Source organism: Haliotis rufescens, unplaced genomic scaffold, assembly GCF_023055435.1.
Source record: "Haliotis rufescens isolate VD_foot unplaced genomic scaffold, xgHalRufe1.0.p SCAF_12, whole genome shotgun sequence".
Classification (NCBI taxonomy): Eukaryota; Metazoa; Mollusca; class Gastropoda; order Lepetellida; family Haliotidae; genus Haliotis; species Haliotis rufescens.
Window position 1 is genome coordinate 16,985,623 of NW_025963802.1, and position 20,615 is coordinate 17,006,237.

At 40.7% G+C, this 20,615-nt stretch overlaps 1 protein-coding gene across 2 annotated transcripts; it reads left to right on the forward strand.

The window, feature by feature from the left end:
• The first annotated feature begins 690 nt into the window (after window positions 1–690).
• On the forward strand, window positions 691–19,673 carry LOC124145699 (protein FRA10AC1 homolog). 2 transcript variants are annotated; one of them, XM_046515591.2, is made up of 14 exons: window positions 691–780; window positions 2,354–2,435; window positions 3,597–3,658; window positions 4,298–4,384; window positions 7,093–7,138; window positions 8,050–8,126; window positions 10,462–10,542; window positions 11,325–11,409; window positions 12,983–13,028; window positions 13,668–13,781; window positions 15,130–15,172; window positions 15,885–15,970; window positions 16,946–17,078; window positions 18,652–19,673. In XM_046515591.2, the coding sequence occupies exons 2-14, from the start codon at window positions 2,412–2,414 to the stop codon at window positions 18,692–18,694; spliced, it is 927 nt and encodes a 308-aa protein (XP_046371547.1). In that variant the 5' UTR covers window positions 691–780; window positions 2,354–2,411; the 3' UTR covers window positions 18,695–19,673. The 2 variants fall into 2 exon arrangements, with proteins under 2 accessions (XP_046371547.1, XP_046371548.1); XM_046515592.2 differs by lacking the exon at window positions 691–780 and adding an exon at window positions 790–1,064.
• The last annotated feature ends 942 nt before the right edge of the window (window positions 19,674–20,615 follow it).

Genomic DNA, 20,615 nt, shown 5'->3' on the forward strand with positions numbered 1-20,615 from the left:
TATATATGTAGATTATATCATGGGAAACCAAAACTGCAAATAAACGTTTATCATTAAAAGATCAGATACAAAGGTATGCGCATATTACAAACACTTGTATGCAAAAAATAGCAAAGCCAACGTCGGCCCGATGTAGATGTGCTAGCTGGGAGGTAAGTCCGCACAAACGGGGTCCCATGTAATTTATTCGTTCAGTCAGCACTTAAAGCTATTTCAGTCCCGGTTGCAACTATCCCTCTCGGTTGATGTAATCATGAAAAATAACTTAACTTAGAGATATTTTATCCAAAAAATGAACTGTACTAGCGCTTAGTCAGTACTCAAAACCTACTTCCACATGGCTTTGTTTTTTAAATATAATTTGATTTGAAACTTTTAAAACTTAAAAAAAATGCATATTACATAACTGCTGATGGGTATCCCAGACATCCTATCTTTGTAAAGCAATAAATTTGTGTGTTGTTTTTACATTCCAAACATATGGAATACTACAAGGGACATTTTCGCGTTGTCGCATTGTCGTCCTTCCACACGCAAGCAAAAATTGTCAAAATTAGCCAAAGCGCGACATTGCGACAATGTGACAACGCGACATTTTGGCCATTTGTCGCATTGTGATATTAGAGACGGGGCCCAGCTTAGCTCCTGGACTGCGTAAGAAGGGCAATTTCATATAACCAGTCTTTCCAAGGGAGAGCACTCTAAGTACTCGTGCTTCATGTTTACAATGTTTCAGAGATGGGAGTTGTGATTATCAAAGGATGATGATTGTTTGAGGAGGTAGGGACATAAATACATCAGACGACAACCTTTTACTCAAGAAAGACTAGAAGCATACAGCACAGAGAAGCTACATCTCAGACTTCAGGCAGGATAATCATTGAAAGTGACGCGTATCGTCACACACTCCACTGTGGCGTTATCGCCATCGGTGTACACCGCAGACCCAGACAAATTCTGCTTCTCAGATTAAATAATTGTGCAGTAAATTCCGCGGTAAAAACAACATTAGCCCCTAAAAACTAATACAAGCAAATTGCGCGATTTTTCTGCAATATTCAGCAGTAAGTTTCATTTTCTGCAAATCTTTGTCTAGGACTGCCACATTACAATAAAAAGTAGTGAAATTTGCTATTTTCTTTACTCATAACTCTACATCTCAGACAGGAAATCCCACATTTTGTAGTCAGAGGGGTCACGGGTGGCACAGTACTAAGGCACCGCTTTTTGCTGTGCAGAGTTGCGTCCCTTGGGCATGCCAGAAACCTATGATTGTTTCAATAATGTTCAAATCCTGGTTCGCCCCGATTATGTTTCTAGGTTTGTCAGCACCATACCTGTGCTCTTGGGTTTCACCGAAGTGGTAAACCTCTGAGACCTGCATCACTTCTGGCTTTCCTCCCACTTTAAGCTGACATGCCGTGATATAACTAGAATACTGTTAAAAGCGGCATTAAACCCAACTCACTCACTGTAGTCAGAGGTAGAATGAGTGTAGTGCACTTCTTGCATTACGTTATCTTTTCAAAGTTCTAGAATGTGTGTAAAATAGGAACTTGGCATCTGGATGATTAAGGAGAGGTTGTCAGCACATATATCTGACGTCTTGAATATAAATTTCCAAATCCCAAGGAATATACTCACTATGTCTATATACCAGCTGGAAGCCCTTTAATATAAATACAAGTCAGTGATAGTGGTAAATTAAAAAAATGCCATGATTATACCATCCTGTTATATATAGTATACCTTCTATATCTGAGCCCTGAAGTTGGATTTAACAGCATGTTAAGTTGTGTGTGTGTTTATGTATGTCTGTTACATGTAGAAAAAAACAACTATATGGGTACAACCATTTGTAAAGGGTGGGATCACCACAGCAATCTGTATATTGTTTTTTATGCCTGCTGGAATAAATTTATATACCGTATTCGACGTAATAAGCGCCCCGCTCTAAAAAGCGCCCACGGCAATATTTGCTAATAGATTGGCTAGTGAACAATCCCAATTGGCATCCCTTCCGATTGATCAATGCACACAACACTTATTTATTCGCGTAAAATACGCACTCGTGTGTTATATGCACCCTTAATTATGAGCAATTAAATTCTGGAAAAATGTATCGTATATAAACATTTCAGGCTGTCAGCATAAACCACAAAATTTATCTTTCAACCCTGGTTATTTTTCACCAAAATAATATTCTAATAAGAGCCCCCTATTTCTAATTTTGAGAGCGCCCTGTGCGCTTATTACGTCGAATACAGTATTACTTATTTCCATTCTGGGTGTGAGACCTTCACTCACTAACTCAGCCCACTCACCAGTACTACCGTGTCTCATGTTATTTCAGGTTGCAGTCATGTTAACCACGGACTAAGCGTTGCTTAGATCTCAGGCTGTTTTGAAAAATGGATCCATATACGTCTACTCAGGTAATGCAGAAAATAATAATAAAAGAAGACACATAAAAAGAATAATATTGAACATTTTTAATGAACCCAGAGTTCCAGATGACTTTTTGAGCAATTTTACTTGAAGGTTTCTATTTTTATTGGGTTATTACGTTTTTCATTGGGTAACCAATAATCTTTCACTCATCTATTTATCACTCCATTAGGGTTTTTCCCCAAATGAGTTAACATTTTTTAGAAAAAAGAAATAATGTTTTAGACGTACATGTATATCATGGTATATAACGGTTCTAAATATAGGCTTCACTCAGAAAGTAAATTAGCTCATAATTGTGTATGAGAAATTAGCTCTATTGTACGCATGCTGATAGAGCTTCATTGAGTATTTATGCATGCTGTTTTTATACATTTGATGCATGCATTTCTGTACGCAAGTATATTGAAAGTAATTGGGTTTTGAATATTTTGGGGAGGGAATTTACACAAATACACAGCCTATCTGTAGCTCTGGCACCGAATCCACCCACTGATAATTTCTGACTTCACTGCATGAAAGGGACAGGATGTCGACCATTCTGAAGGTTTGTTTGTAAACAATAGCCGATAACCTTACTCTACTCTGCTTGCCTTTTTCCGTTTCTGCTCCAGTGACCACACAGCTGGTGTAGGCTTGTTAAGTGACCAGACTTTCCTCCTGTAAATAAACACACTTATTCTGAAATAAGAACAGACATGCCCAATGCTTTTCATATACTTTTGCATAATTACATAGATATACTACTACAACTGTGACAGTGAGGTGCATGACAACAAAGCTTTACACTTCAAAGTGACCGTATATCGCTAGGTCTCCATTGGGTTTCAGTGACTGTACGTGGTGGATAAATAAACAAATGGAAATAGTTTTATACATTTTTGGATAATTTAAACATTTCATGATGTTTGTGTATCTAAACGTGAAGACTCATCTAAAACGAAACTGATGAAAAACACATGAATGGACTGTGTAGGATGTGACGATGTGACAGAGGTACTGGGCTGGCCCGAGGAACTCGGGGTGGGAGTGTGATTGGCTTCATATGACCAGGGCATGTTTAAATTGTAATAATCTCATCAGAAGTGGTTATAATTGATATTTTCTAGTACTGTTACATCGCTGACTATGTTCCTGCTTTTTTTCAGCTGGCCTCTGCAGGAGGCTATGGGTCTGAGTTTGAGTCTGATGCTGAAGAAAAGAAAAGGAAGTATGTCAAAGAATATATAGTTCTGCTGGAGCATGTGTAGTTCTGTCACCAGTGCCTTTGGTTTTTATATGGTTATGATGTTTTTTATTTGTTGTTTAACGCCACACTCAGCAATATTCGAGCTATATAACAGAGGTCTGTAAATAATCGAGTCTGGACTAGACAATCCAGTGATTGATATCATGAGCATCGATCCACGTAATTGGGATACGATGACATGCATCAACCAAGTCAGTGAGCCTGACCACCCAATCCCGTTAGTCACCTCTTAAGTCAAGCATAGTCACTTTTTATGGCAAGCATTGGCTGCTGAAGACCTATCCCCACTGATCTTCACGGTTCGGCAATGCTGTTTGAGACATAATATGTTTATAAGACATAATATGTTTACATGTATTTTTTACATACTAATATTGTACCATACTTATTCTTCTGCAATGTATTACAATTCTTTGGAAAGGATGGAAATTTGATCTCACTTAAAGTTTAACATATTTAGTTTTTGCTGTTCATATTGTATTATGGAGGTTTCAGTTGTCTTGTTAAGTATGTTTTTATCACATATTCAAGACACTGTTCTCAGACTGACCATGAGAACCACATGTGGGATCATCTACACTGAGTATTTGCACCTTTCAGACAGAACCTACAGAATCTTCTTCCCCAGAAGAAGAGGGGAACAGGAGGGGTCGCCAAGAAGAGAGAACTTGAGGATGAGTACAGCAAGTGAGTAGCCGTGATGCAGTGTGTGAGTAGTCGTGATGCAGTGTGTGAGTAGCAGTGATGCAGCGTGTGAGTAGCCATGATGCAGCGTGTGAGTAGCCATAATGCAGCGTGTGAGTAGCCATGATGCAGCATTTGAGTAGCCATAATGCAGTGTGTGAGTAGCCATGATGTAGCGTGTGAGTAGCCATAATGCAGCGTGTGAGTAGCCATGATGCAGCATGTGAGTAACCATGATGCAGCATGTGAGTAGCCATGATGCAGCATGTGAGTAGCCATGATGCAGTGTTTGAGTAACCGTGATGCAGCCAGTGAGTAGCCATGATGCAGCGTGTGAGTAGCCATAATGCAGCATGTGAGTAACCGTGATGCAGTGTTTGAGTAGCCATAACGCAGCATGTGAGTAGCCATAATGCAGTGTGTGAGTAACCGTAATGCAGTGTGTGAGTAGCCATGATGCAGCATGTGAGTAGCCATGATGCAGTGTGTAAGTAGGCATGATGCAGCATGTGAGTAGCCATGATGCAGTGTGTGAGTAGGCGTGATGCAGCGTGTGAGTAGCCGTGATGCAGCATGTGAGTAGCCATGATGCAGTGTGTGAGTAGCCGTAATGCAGCATGTGAGTAGGCGTGATGCAGCATGTGAGTAGCCATGATGCAGTGTGTGAGAAGGCGCGATGAAGTGTGTGAGTAGGCGTGATGCAGCGTGTGAGTAGCCGTGATGCAGCATATGAGTAGCCGTGATGCAGTGTGTGAGTAGGCGTGATGCAGTGTGTGAGTAGTTGTGATGCAGCATGTGAGTAGCCATAATGCAGTGTGTGAGTAGACATAATGCAGTGTGTGAGTAGGCATGATGCAGTGTGTGAGTAGGCGTGATGCAGCGTGTCAGTAGCCATGATGCAGTGTGTGAGTAGGCGTGATGCAGCGTGTCAGTAGCCATGATGCAGCATGTGAGTAGCCATGATGCAGTGTGTGAGTAGCCGTGATGCAGCGTGTGAGTAGCCATGATGCAGTGTGTGAGTAGGCGTGATGCAGCGTGTCAGTAGCCATGATGCAGTGTGTGAGTAGGCATGATGCAGCGTGTGAGTAGCCATGATGCAGTGTGTGAGTAGGCATGATGCAGCATGTGTGTAGCCATGATGCAGCATGTGAGTAGCAATGATGCAGTGTGTGAGTAGGCGTGATGCAGCATGTGAGTAACCGTGATGCAGTGTGTGAGTAGCCATGATGCAGTGTGTGAGTAGTCGTGATGCAGTGTGTGAGTAGTCGTGATGCAGTGTGTGAGTAGCCATAATGCAGCGTGTGAGTAACCGTAATGCAGTGTGTGAGTAGCCATGATGCAGCATGTGAGCAGCCATGATGCAAAATGGGAGTAGTCGTAATGCAGCTGATGAGTAGCCATGATGCAGCGTGTGAGTAGCTGTGATACAGGTGGTTGAAGTGATGCAGCAAGAGAGTAATTGTTGTGCATGGATTACTTGGAGAAGTTTTCATCATATTTATCCCTTACGTGGCAAGGATGTACCAGGTCTTTCTATATGCGAATCTAAGAACTTTCATTCTGAATTTTTTCCTTTAGGTGAAGGTCTTTAGGTGACCACTGTATTTGTTAACAAAAAATAACATAGCATATGTATAATTCCTTATGATGGTTATTTCTTTGTTTCAATTCAAATTCATTGATTGAGTTTAGAATATCTGACATGAACATTAAGAAATTGATATTGACTGATTTCAGAATAAATGTATTCATTAAAGCTAACATGCATTGTTCTTTACATTAGTAAGTCTTAAATTCTCTCAAAATGCATTTGTTTGTGCTGTTAACATCATCTCCTCAGAAACATCTGGACCAGGGAAGCTGACTCTTCCCATGCTTGTACCCACCAGTCATGACAATCTTTGTTATGAGTTTGTTACAGCTGTTAGAATCCCATTCTTAAAAAAACATATCAAAAGCCAATTGTGGTATACATTTAGCTAGAAGTGGGATCTTGGTGTTTTGACCATGCTCTTAAGATCTGTCAATATGCATATTTACCGCCATATTCCCGAGGCAAGAGCGTCCACTAGCCTTTTTATCAAAATCTTGTTTCCACCCTTGCCTAATCAAGCCCACTTTCCTGTGCTGAATACGATTGGACTATTGCACATATCAATAGTCCAATCAGAGAACGTTTCACAAAATTAACATCCACACCTGGTACACCTTCGTATGGAAGTGATTTTCAGCTGCCTGTCACTTTTTAAACCCCCCAACAATTGCCTAAAGTATGTTTTTATGTCAGGAATGAAATCGTGAATGTCGACGCCATTGGTAGTTGCTCTCTTTTTGAAGCTTTATGAGGAAAAGCGATCTGATTGCATATCACATTTTCATTACTTAGGGGCACAACGCGTGATCTATGCGAGGTTGGGCCAGGGTAGAAAAGTTTGCCTTGATGTGGCAAGGGTAGAAACTAGGCTTTGATATATTCTAGTGGACACGCTTTACCGCTGTTATATTCTTCTTCTGTGAGATTAGTTATTTTGTCCTCAGTATTTATGCAGAAAGTATTTGAATGTCAATATTGACAACTTCTTTTGACAAGCGTCTGTATTTGTTGACATTTTAAACTGATGGCTACATATCCAGGTGAGCTACAGTGTCGTTGCACTATGTTTATGCATTTATGATGCAGCATTTTGAACCAGATGTATTATGTGTTTCAGAGAAGAATGGAAAATCCAGCGCTTGCACATTCTCAGCATGGATGCAGTATCCTTTTGCAGATGAGGAACACGATAATATCTATACATCAGTTGTACAATGGTAACATTAATGGCCCCCCACAACAAGTAACATATGGGCATTCTAAATGTGTATGACACAATGCCCCAGTCAGCAGAGCAGTGTTTATTCAAATGGATTTCTCAGCTTCCTGGGGAGTATGCAACCCAAGCTGGCTGATTCTCTTTACCGTACAATTCCACCGTGGTCTTGTCCACTGTTAGAGAATGGTTAGACATGTGAGAACAAACAAAGCACCTTGATAAAAGAGATGTCAAAGAGTATGAGTTCCTGTAGTGTACTAGCTACTTGAGTGTACAAGTACAACTAACAAACTGCAGTGGCAGAGAGATTTACCGTTCCTTCAAATATTCATGGTTTTACACCGCACTCAACAATATTCCAGCTATAAACAATAGAGTCTGGAGCAGACAATCCAGTGATTGACATCATGAGCAATGATCCCAGCCATTGGGATACCAAGTCACAGATCCGGGGTAGAATAGGTCTTTAACAACCCATTCTTGCTGTAAAAGGCAAGTACACTTGTCTAAAGACGCGACTAACGGGATCGGGTGGTCAGGCTCACTGACTTCGTTGCTGCATGTCATTGTATTCCAATCACGTTAATCGATGCTCATGACGTCAATCACTGGATTGTCTGGTCCAGACTGGATTATTTATAGCCGTCATATAGCTGGAATATTGCTGAGTGCAGCGTTAAACAGTAAACAAACAAACAAACCAAGTCAAAGAGCCTGACCACCCTTTCTAGTCTCTTCTTGCAATAAGTCAAAGTTGCTCTGGACCTATATGCTTATCAGAATCCTTGCAGTTTTCCTACAAGTAATTCTACTGGTAGGCACATGCAGTGTTTTGTCTTCTTTGACCCCTCAAAGTACGCCAGACACAGGAAGTACATCAATGACTATCTCCTCTACTATGGAGGATCTCAGAAGGATTTCAAGCGAGACACGTGAGTTTCGACTGTGACATAACCACATTTGACATGAGGCAGTAGGGTCATTAGAGTTCGCACATCAACTTTATTCATTCGACACCACTCACCCCTTTCCGTACCTGCAAGAAGACTCGTCCCCCTTTCGATGAATGTTTTGTGCTAAAATATGACAAACCAACCAGAATGTGTGTATTACTTTAAGTACTTCGGTCAAAGAATTCCTCAGGAATATTTTTTTATTTTACATGTATTGCTTCTAAAAAGGTCCCCAGATACAGTTTAATGTGTTCAATCATACTGTATAAAATACCGTAAGTCCCGATGTGGAATATATATGACATGGGGAAAAATACATGAATCATGACACAATGTGATGATAATTCTATGTTTCTTTGCGCTTAGACAGAACCCAGTCGCAAAAATGGCCACTAGAGGGGCACAAGTTTTCGTCTTGTCTCAGAATAACACGAGTTGGCCACAAATGCATCTTTATTTAGTGGTCATAATGCTCCACCTATTGTAGTTCATGTGTGAAGGTCATTGTGAACCTACTATTGGCATCTTCCCGAGGCAAGAGAGTTAACTGACTTTAAAAGTCCAATTTGCACCCTTGATGAACTAGGCTGGAATTTCTAGGCGCGATAGTAGCGCCACCACTAGTTATTACGAGTTATGTCTCCTCTAAGCCTCTCCTATATGGACCAATCGGATTCCATCACTTGCATTTGTTTCAAACAAAATGGCGGCGCCCAGTCAAGAAGATCTGATTGATCATCAAGATTTATATTTTGATAAAACGGGCCTTACATCGCGAAGTACATCAAATCACGCGAGCACCTTGATTAAAAACATGAAAAGGTTTGGAAAATATCTGTTGACAACGAGTTGGTGGTACAAACTGCAAATCCTGCAATCGACCGAAATCTGCACTGAAGTTTACGAACCGGATTTCGATTTCGTTGCATGATTTTGATTTCGTTGCGTGATTTTGATTGGACTATGCACAGACTTGTTAGTCCAGCCAAAACGTAACTCCATTATACCAGCCTAGTTCTGCAAGGGTGGAAACTGGACTTTTATAGTGAGTTAACTCCCTTGCCTTCAGGAAGATGACTATAGGAAGTTAGCAGTCCTGTTTAAATCAAATCATTTACTTCTCCGACACTCTTAGCGTGAAGATTTGATGACACCTCCATGGGACGTTGTGTCAGGTGTATGCTGAGGTGAACTTTAACCTCCCAATCTGAATGAAGGATGGGTGATTCTTTTGCCAAACAGATGTCAGCTTTCTGAAACAATTCAGCTTCATTTCTTTACCCCCTGGAATTTGAATCTTAGCTAAAGTAAACCACCATTTTTGTGTGGATGACATGGCGCTCAGAAACAGCAGAATGTATACAATCCCACAACAATATGATGGTGCATCTGTATATTTTGCATTTGGAAGTCTCGATTATATTTACTTTGAGATAAGAAAATCGGACATGCTTGTCCGATTGCTTTGCTTATTCGAACTGAGAATTTACATGTTTCGGGGCTAAATGGTCTATCTCCATACCGAGAGGTGTCATATTGAAAATGTCTAATTATTATGAGATTGTTGAATTAGCTGTTGCAGTGTTGGTGTTGGGATTGTCTTAGTGCTCTGATTATTTGAAATGCATCAGATAGTACAAGATGAAGTTTTCTCACTGTTGTATTTTTTTTTTAAGTATTAGAGATGCAGCATCTTTGTCTTCAAGTATCATAAGGCTAAAAAAAATAATAGTCTTGGTTCTCAGGCACCATCAGCATCATCATAAAGTCCGCTGCACATTTCATTTTTATTACCATTTTCAAACAAAAACAATAATCTTTAAATATTCCGCATCTCGAACACACAACCCCGACATTGAAATGCTACAATAATTAAGAACAACATATTTTCAATGGAATTATTGTAAACAAAATTTTGATTACATACCTGCTTGAACCCCCCCCCCAAAAAAAAAACCCTGCCTACCTGCACTATATTTTCAAAAGCCATTGCCTGTGAACCAATTCTTTTATTTTTTTAAGCCTCTGTTGGAAAAGGGAGAGAGGGAGACTTTAGAGTTGTGACTGTAGAGTTGTGACTGACTGTGGAAGTGGCTTCTGGGCGTTATGCTCAAGCTTGTTACAGTATATTTGTTTGGAGTCTAAAGCGTGTGTAATACAACTATAGATGCTGCAATCAATAGAAATATTAAAGATTCCTCAAACAACTTCTTTGTACGAAGGATTAAGACTCCAGTCCTGTGTAATTTTATCAGCTGCAGATTTTAAGAGAACAACACATTTCATGAGACCTTTCTGCACTGTTTTTCTTCAGGTCTAGGGACAGGACAGACTTAGACGTTATCCGAGAGAATCACCGATTTCTGTGGGATGAAGAGGATGAAGATGACTCATGGTAAGACAAATGCCTGATAGTGATGCTGCTAACTCTGTGTTGCCCTGTTGTCATGGTCAGAGGCCTCAAAGAATACTGTATTCACCATATTAAACACCTAGCTCCAATAAGCTTCTAGACTGAAAGCAATCTTAATAAACGCCCGAACCTGAGTAACAAAATTGACATGACAGCCCCTATTTTGTTGTGTATATCATAGATTATTCATAAAATACTGCAGTGTAGAAGGGAAAGATAACTATTGTCAAATATTGTAGTTCTTCACTACTGCTTGATCTCCGACAACAAATTTGCCTTTATCATTCTCTAGGCATCCGGATGAATATTACGGCCATTAGTGTGCCATCATACTCCCATGGTACTGGTGACATGTATTTTTTTTAGCCGATGAAACATGACTTTCGTATCTTGCGGAAGTCAAATGGGCCCTCCTCCATGCTCAAAATTGTTGTGCAGATTGCCGTTTGTGCGATGTCATCTGGCTCACATTTGTCTCAACACTTGTTAGTTTCTCTCCTGCTGAAACCAGACTGTCTGGAATCTTTGGTTAAAAATTGCGGCAATGTCGAAAAGTGTCTGTATGGGTTCACAGAAGATGTGGGAACGTCATGTATACAAACATGTGATGAATTGACGATGGATTAAATTGGACAACCATTCAGCTCAATGAGCCAGGACAAAGTCGAAATCCTGCTTGTGCTGTATTGATCAGCTAGACAACAGGTGCCATTGGGCAGTGTTATATATTGCATTGGGAGAACATTTTTTATTTGTATTTGCAGGGAGAAGAACCTGGCCAAGAAGTATTATGACAAGCTGTTCAAGGAGTATTGTATAGCCGACCTCAGCAGGTACAAGGAGAATAAGGTGAATGAAGATTCAAAATTCAATACCACAGCCTGTCCATGTAAATTGTATCAATGTTTTTTTCTCACAATTTCAACACTGTGTTTGGTCAACGCTATGCTCAGCGTTAGTTCACAGAAGTCAAACATCACAGAATTTGTGACTTTTTGTTGAAAGTAAAATCTAATTACACTTAGATAAATGTTGAAGAGAGCACATAGTGTTCCTGTGTAGCTCTGCCATGTGTAGCTCTGCCTATGTAGCTGATCCTGTGTAGCTCTGCCTGTGTAGCTGATCCTGTGTAGCTCTGCCTGTGTAGCCATTCCAATGTAGCTCTAGCTGTGTAGCTGATCCTTTGTAGCTCTGCCTGTGTAGCTGTTTGCGTGTAGCACTACCTGTGTAGCTGATCCTGTGTAGCTCTGCTAGTGCAGCTGATCCTGTGTAGCTCAGCCTGTGTAGCTCTTCCTGTGTAGCTGTACCTGTGTAGCTGATCCTGTGTAGCTCTGCCTGTGTAGCTGTTTGCGTGTAGCTCTACCTGTGTAGCTGATCCTGTGTAGCTCTGCTAGTGCAGCTGATCCTGTGTAGCTCAGCCTGTGTAGCTCTGCCCGTGTACATGTTTGCGTGTAGCTCTACCTATGTAGCTGATCCTGTGTAGCTGATCCTGTGTAGCTCTGCCTGTGTAGCTGTTCCCGTGTAGCTCTAGCCGTGTAGCTGATCATGTGTAGCTCTGCCTGTGCAGCTGATCCTGTGAAGCTCTGCCTGTGTAGCTGTACCTGCGTAGCTTGGCCTGTGTAGCTGTTCCTGTGTAGCTGATCCTGTGTAGCTCTGCCTGTGAAGCTGTTCCCGTGTAGCTCTAGCCGTGTAGCTGATCCTGTGTAGCTCTGCTAGTGCAGCTGATCCTGTGTAGCTCAGCCTGTGTAGCTCTGCCCGTGTACATGTTTGCGTGTAGCTCTACCTATGTAGCTGATCCTGTGTAGCTCTGCTAGTGTAGCTGATCCTGTGTAGCTCTGCCTGTGTAGCTGTTTCCGTGTAGCTCTAGCCGTGTAGCTGATCATGTGTAGCTCTGCCTGTGCAGCTGATCCTGTGAAGCTCTGCCTGTGTAGCTGTACCTGCGTAGCTTGGCCTGTGTAGCTGTTCCTGTGTAGCTGATCCTGTGTAGCTCTGCCTGTGAAGCTGTTCCCGTGTAGCTCTAGCCGTGTAGCTGATCCTGTGTAGCTCTGCCTGTGCAACTGATCCTGTGAAGCTCTGCCTTTGCATATGATCCTGTGTAGCTGTTCCTGTGTAGCTCTGCCTGTGTAGCTGTTCCTGCATAGCTTGGCCTGTGTAGCTGTTTGTGTGTAGCTGTTCCTGTGTAGCTGTGCCTAAAAGTTCATCCATGCTTGCCGTAAGAAGTGACTAACGGAATCAGGTGGTCAGGCTCATCTATCCCAATTGCGTAGATCGATGCTCATGATGTCAATCATTGTATTGTCTGGTCTAGACTTGATTATTTACAGACCACCGTCATGTAGCTGGAATACTGCTGAGTGGGCGTTAAACAACAAACAAACAAACAAACAAATATTTCATGACAGGAATGTTTTCCTTTTCCTAGATCGGCATGAGATGGAGGGTTGAGAAGGAAGTGGTGGATGGCAAGGGTAAGACAGCTCTTTTTTTCAGTTTTCTGTTTATTGGTTTGACTGACTGAAACCCCAAAGTCACTAACGGTAAATACAATGAACATTGTGTTATTTATTATATTTGCCCAACCCAGTTTAGAATGATTCTATTTATGTTTACTTATATTTTTATAAAAGTTTAGCATGGTAGGGAACCTGATATTAGTTAGTACGTTAGTATGTTTATGTTGTCTTGACATTTGACTATTGATTATAGTTGGGCAAGTCTTTGTTTTCAGTTGATTTACAGATCACATTTCAATGAACCTAAATGGAAAAGTAGAAAAATGTGTGTCAGGAGTTGTCTCCCTTGGTATGGTTGCCCAACTGTGTAACGTTTGATACATCCCTAAAATAACCACACCTTTTCTCTGAGGAACAGTGATTTGCCAGATCATTGGGGGATGTAATATATAAAAATCCACCCAACAAGATTATTGATTTGAGATGCGAGCTCATTGTTTCCATTTTGAATATAAAACTCACATATTCACAGTAACACTGTGAGCTCTGCCTTTTGTTTCCATCTAGGTAGTTCTTCTTCTTCATCTCGCTAGGACTCGGGGCATGGGCCTGGCTACAACTTATCATGATAAATAGTATGAAGTATGTTTTCAGGGCAGTTTGTGTGTGGAAACAAGAAATGTAATGAGAGAGAGGGCATGCGGAGCTGGGAGGTCAACTTCGGATATATGGAACACGGGGAGAAGAAGAATGCCCTCGTCAAACTACGTCAGTCCATAAACTGTTGTGATTAAATTATTGAATTGATTTAGATTGTAATTCATATGTAACTTGTTTGCTCTTGTTTACTGTGATATCAAAGTGTAACAAATGCACCATTTCTGGGTTCAGTTGAATGCCAAGAACAATGTGAGGGAGTTCATGAAGGTTGCTCTGTTAAAAAAAGCAAGTAAATAATGAACTCTCAGTAGACACCCATATGTCTCTAAATAATTATGTATTTTGAAGTTAATTATTGAGGTAACCATTATCCATACTTTACGGTCTTGTTAAGCCCATTGATAATATCAATGGTGAAGCACCTATCAGTGTCAACTTTTGACTTTTATTTTGTCACTAATCATGCTAATGTATTGTCATTTGCCAATTGAAACTTGCAATCCATTGACAGCTCAGTCAGCTGTCACACCCCTTTCTATGTGTTTTGTAAAATCAAGTGAAGTCCGGGTTAGAATTGGTCTTCAAAACCCATACTTGTCGTACGAGGCGACTAACGGGATGAGGTGGTCAGGCTCGCTGACATGGTTGATGCATGTTATAATGTCCTAATTGCATAGATCAATGCATCAGTCACTGGTTTGTCTGGTCCAGGCTTGAGTGTGGAGTTAAACAACAAACAAAGATGCCATGGATATAATCTGTATTTTACTACCTCCTTAGTGTCATGGATATCCACATCATCTTGTGCTTGTTATAACTGTAGGAATCAGATGGTCAGGCTTTGAGCGGGACGTTGTTCATAATATCAGTCACTGATTTGTCTGTTACAAACTTTTACTTAAAGGCCACCATCATATGGCTTGAATATTGCTGAGTGTGGCGTAAAACGACAAACAAGCATTTTGTATACTGAAGAAGGTACACATTGATACACATTCCCTACAAAACCCTGTGTGTGATTGTTGTTTTTCACCACACTCAGCAATATTCCAGCTATATGACAGTGATCTGTAAATAAACAAATCTGGCCCAGAAAATCCAGTGATTGATATTATGAGCAACAATCCACACCATCCGGGTAAGATAAACGCAATCAACCAAGTCACCAACAGGGGTGGGAATCTTCCGTGGATCCGTGAATTTCCATGAATTTAGTTAACATGTTTGTTAAAAGCCCCCCAACCCCCCATAAACACCCCTAAATTTTGGATCAAGAAGGTTCAGCTGAAAAGGAAAAAATCTGTTCTCAACTCTGCATCAATCTTGGCCAACCAATCAACTAAGTCAACTCCTATGACCAGCATATGTTGCTGGGGACCAGTTCTAACCCGAAATCACCATTGGGTTCAACTAGTTAAGCGTGATCCATTCATCTAAACGTGTTGATATTTTACAGGCTTGTGTCCGGACTGTTCCTACAAACTGAACTACCGTCACAGGTAAGTCAACACAACCATGTTTTCCTGGTGCTTATAACAACACTTTGAATGTCTGAACATTAAGATCAATCTCATTAAAATCAGATCTTAGTTTTCGCTCCCGCTGAAGACATCCCATTACGGTTCACGTCAGAATGACCTTTCGCGAACTTTGACCGATCAATGAAATGACTGACAAGAAATCGACATCAGCCAATCAGAAGGCAGCTTTCTCGAGCTTTACGACACGAGTTTCAAACTGGCGCTTTGAAACATATTTTGACGTATTCTTGATTAAATTTTTTAAAACTGATAAAAAGAACATTCTGGAATGGCTTACAGATGGCCTAGATTGTATGGATATAATCATAAAACCCGTAACTGTCGTTCAGAAACCCTGTTAAATATTTCGAGGTTGCATGATTAGAAAACACATTCTGTCTGTCACTTTCATGATCTGGTAAGTGACGCTTTGATTGGTTGGATGAGAGGTCGTTCTGACGTGACCGGTAATGGGATGTCCTCAGATCTTTGTTTAGCGATGATTTTAATGAGATTGCATTTAGATGGACTGTGTATCTGGTGGATTTTATGTATGCTTCTTATAGCCTTTGAAATTAACGCTTGTCCAAGACCATTTTATTGTGCTGTGGACAAATAAAAATCGAATAATGGTAGTCCTCAAAGACTAGTAGCATTGAAATAAAATTAATATGTTCTGTCTCATTACCAGAAAGAAGGAAGTGGTACCCAAAAATAAAAACAAGAAAGGCAAGAGATCAAAGAAGAAGCACAAGTCCGGCTATAGTTCGTCATCAGGTAAAACATTCATCTACTCGTGGCCGGGGGTATTTAATATGTGCCCCTTGTGTTTGAAAACTTAACAGAAATGAGGAGTAGGTGGCTCAAACAGAATCAGATCAGTTTAAGCTGAGATGGACGGTGGTCAAAACAAAAACTGACCAGATGAGACTTTAATGGAGGATGACAATTATTCTACCATGACATTGAAGAATGCTTGATTCTGAATGGTTACTAAGTGGTATCCTTTTTCCCACTGAAAGCCCTTCTAAATATATCATGCCTCTTCACACCAAAACCGTGCATATGAATACATTGATAGCCTTCATATCTATCCATAAAAACTGACTGCTGATCACCCATAAGAACTGTATATATCAATATTTCCTTCTTTAGACGCTGTGTCTAATACAAGCCAGGTCTCAAATACCCGCTGGGTTAACGGCTCTCACAAATTTGATAGATGCCTGAGAGTTTAATAGAGGAAACATTTTACGTCTGATATCACATGTGTTTTGGCAACAATTTTGACCGCCTTGGTCGTAACCCTGAGTGCTTTGATGATGAGATTTCAACACTTAATGAAGGCATATATTTTGCTTTCAAATGATATCATTTATGAAACTCTTAGGGGCATGTTCAGTGGCAACGGGGTAATTTCCTCATTGAAACAAACAATAATGAAAGTAACATAAAACATTATATAAAGTGTGTTTAGAAACACACCCTCCAATTTTTATTCCATGTTGCCTAAACAGGGACCTGAAATTTGACCATCATAACATAGTCTTTTGAAGGTGCTAAAAGTTCTTTGCGAAGAAATTTGATCGTCTTGGCACAGTATTTGATTGCTGCTCGTTGTCTTAGCATGGAAGTTGTATATTGCCAGGCTTTCTTAGTGCATGACTTGCCGAGCTTTGTGTATTATGCCAAGCTGAAAGTTCAAAGTTTGCCTTGTCAAGTGTTGAGGGTGATAGTGTTTATATGATTCAGATGAAGATGCTGAGGAAGAGGAGAGTGCATCAGTACCTGCAGCAGGAGACACTGTCAAAGATGCCCAGAAGAAGGCTGAGAGTGAGAATACTTCATGGCAGGGGCCAGCTAAGATTGCTGAGGAAAAGTCAAGGTAAAACACAGGACTAACATTATGTAGTTCCAGTATTTGCTGAATTGTACACTTCTTCACCGATATTATGCTTGCATGATATTCACTGATGCTTAAATAACCTGTATTACACTTCCTGGTGTATAGAAATATTATGTCAGAATAGTCACTATTGCATTGTGTTAATACATGCAGTGTGTATGCGTATTACATGTTACACTTGAAGGCATTTGAATGTCTTCGTGGTTTAGTGGGAGAGCATCTGCCCGTAGAGCAGAAGATGCGGGGTTCGATCCCCGGCCGCGCCATACCAAAAGACATTTAAAAATGGTACTTGTTGTTACCCTGTCTGGCGCTTGGCATTAAGGGGCTAAAACAAGGACTGGTCGGCTCGGAGTCAGTGTACTGTGTCTAAGTGGGGTAATCATGTTGTGACATACCTGCAACATGGTATCTCAGTGGGCTAGCACTATAAATCGGCATCAGTCCAGAATAGTACCAAGCAGCCACACACACACACGTGCATGCACATCGATATATGACCCGTGAAGATTCACCGTAAAAGGTGACTATGCTTGTCGTAAAAGGCGACTAACGGGATCAGGTGGTCAGGCTCGCTGACTTGGTTGATGCATGTCATCTTATCCCAATTGCGTGGATTGATGCTCATGATATTAATCACTGGATTGACTGGTCCAGACTCAATTATTTTACAGACCGCCGTCATATAGCTGGAATATTGCTGAGTGCGGCGTTAAACAACAAACAAACAAACATCGCTATATATGTGCAATAATCATGAATGTGACGATAAGCCCCATTTCACCTCTCCTCACCTTAAGGGCATTGGTATCCCAGACTGAATCAAAAGTATCCTGATTTATTGACTATTTGATTATTAGCAATACAAGTATGTGCATACATACAAGAATCCAATGTCGACCTGCTTTTTATCAATTTAGTGCAAAATATGAACAAGGCTGATCCATTTAATGTTTAAATTGAATTTCTGCCTTGTCCATCTTTACCATGCTAATCTTTTCAAATGTAAGCGTTTCAGTGGGAGTAAATTATTAATTTAGTATTGTGGTTCATACATTTGTATGGATACTGAATTAACATTAAAAAGGCAGGGATACATGAATATCACAATAAACGATGACATCCATAGTCTAAGGCCTTTCGAATTTGCTGTGGAGAGTTGCCTGACTTTGGCATGCCAGAAGCAGGCTCCTCACAGCGATAGCCCGTTCACGCAGCCTTCTAGATACTATCGCTGCCACCAGTCAAAACTCCCCACTGTGAAAGATGGCCCCAATATTGCCAGAAGCTATGACAGTAGGTTGGAATCCAAGATTCACCCTGATTATGTTTCTTGGCACCAGAGTCATGCTGGTGGTTTCTCCAACGTTAGGAAACATAAATTATCCCTTTTGGAAGATGTAGTTTGTGTAGACTTATCCGATATTGCTTGCTATTTTAGCCACAAATGATTTACTGGGCCAAAATGTATAAAGATGTTTTGGCTTGTCACAGTAGTATAATGATATGCACATTGCTTCACACATCTTTGATACTCTGCATTATGTTTCAGGGAAGAAGAATTTGAGGACTATTTTGAGGATATGTTTTTGTGAAGTATCCAACTCAAGACACTGGAATAAGAGATGTGCTTTTTGGAATATTGACAATATTTAACTGGTAACCATGATAACATTACCAGTCCTGCATTCTTTTGTGTATGGACAACATCCAGATGATACTGCTGACACTGTGAATGATGTACATCCAACATGGAGAAGCTCATCAAGAGAGCTTCACGTGGTTGTCTTGCTTAGACTTACCCTTCATGGCTGGCTGCATTGTGTGTTCAAAACCCATATCTTCTTGCGGGCTTGAGACAAAACCTTGTGTGGACTTATATCGATTATAGTGTGCTTGGTTATTGCACCCTTGGACAGATGGTGTGACAATACATATAATTCATGCCGGGGTAGAATAGGTCTTCAGCAACCCATGCTTGCTATAAAAGGCGACTATGCTTGTCGTAAGAGGCGACTAACGGGATCGGGTGGTCAGGCTTGTTGATTTATGTCATTGATCCCAATTGTGTGAATCGATACTCATGATGTCAATCACTGGATTGTCATATAGCTTGAATATTGCTGAGTGCGGTGTTAAACAACAAACAAACAAACAAACATAAATGATGCTTGTGACAGAACCTTGTATGGTCTCCGAGTCTCAGGCACCTGGCATTCTGCTTTTCCTTCCATAATCACCATCCATAGATTACTTTGAGGAAATAGCTATTATTTTACTCATGTATAAGAGCAATAGCAATAATGGACTGAAGTCCACAGTGCATCACTTCCTATAGACTCCAGATGTCTTGTGCACTGATATAAACTGTGAGCTATTGCAGTGCCTGTCAACACTACATGATAGTATTGCATGTGCTTCATAGGACTGTTGTGATTGAGGGGGCATGGGTGGCCCAATTGTCTAAGGCACCGTGATTCGCTGTGCAGAGTTGTGTCCCTTGGGCACACCAGAAACCTATGATTGTGGGTTCGATTCCCGGTTCATCCTGATTATGTTTCTAGGTTTGTCAACACCATACCCGTGCTCGTGGGTTTCACCGAAGTGGTAAACGTCTGAGACCTGAATCACTTCGGACCTTCCTCCCACATTAAGTTAACACGTCGTGATATTACTGGAATACTGTTAAAAGCGGCGTTAAACCCAACTCACTCACTCACTCACTCACTCACTCACTCACTCACTCACTCACCCACCCACCCACCCACTCACTCACTCACTCACTCACTCACTCACCCACTCACCCACCCATAGGACTGTTGTGATTCCCTATGTTTGCCCTGCTTGTTAATACCTTAAGGTTAATGCTGTTCGCTACCAAATGGTAAACAACTGCCTTGAATTTACTGTAATGTGGAAATGCTCTGACTATGTGGAAGGTTGTAATAAGGTATCTTAATGATCATTCTTAATGAAGCTTATTTACAACCACCATTTACATCTGTTTACCATCTTTTCTTAAATTTGAATGTTTTTTCCTGTTTTAACATGCCCGAGGAGTCTTTTCACAAGTTGCAGACGAGTTAATTGAACAAGATGTAAGAGACAGAAAGAGAAGAGGCAGATTGTTAACTCTAGCGATTTAAAATTAAAAGATATCTCAAAGGAGGTAAATTTACCTTTAGTAATTTGCAGTTGTAATTAGCAAGTATACTCAAAGGGGCAGATAATCAAGTGCTTTGTACTTTTAACTGGTGTATGTAGGTGAAGGAACTCTTGTTCATATGTGGGGGTATGTTGTCAGATGCTGTAATTTGCAGTTGTAATTAGCAAGTAAACTCAAAGGGGCAGATAATCAAGTGCTTTGTACTTTTAACTGGTGTATGTAGGTGAAGGAACTCTTGTTCATATGTGGGGGTATGTTGTCAGAAGCCTATTTTCTTGATTATGAGGTTTACTTGGGTATAGATGAGAGTTACACGTGATATATGAATGTTCAGTCTCTCACAGGGGGGC

What these genes read in the sequence shown, in the direction of transcription:
- LOC124145699 (XM_046515591.2), top strand. Translation starts at nt 2,412, where the DNA reads ATGGATCCATATACGTCTACTCAG. An exon ending in CTTGAGGATGAGTACAGCAA is followed by an intron (nt 4,385 to 7,092) that starts GTGAGTAGCCGT and finishes TATGTGTTTCAG; the next exon opens with AGAAGAATGGAAAATCCAGC. An exon ending in AAACTGAACTACCGTCACAG is followed by an intron (nt 15,173 to 15,884) that starts GTAAGTCAACAC and finishes TCTCATTACCAG; the next exon opens with AAAGAAGGAAGTGGTACCCA.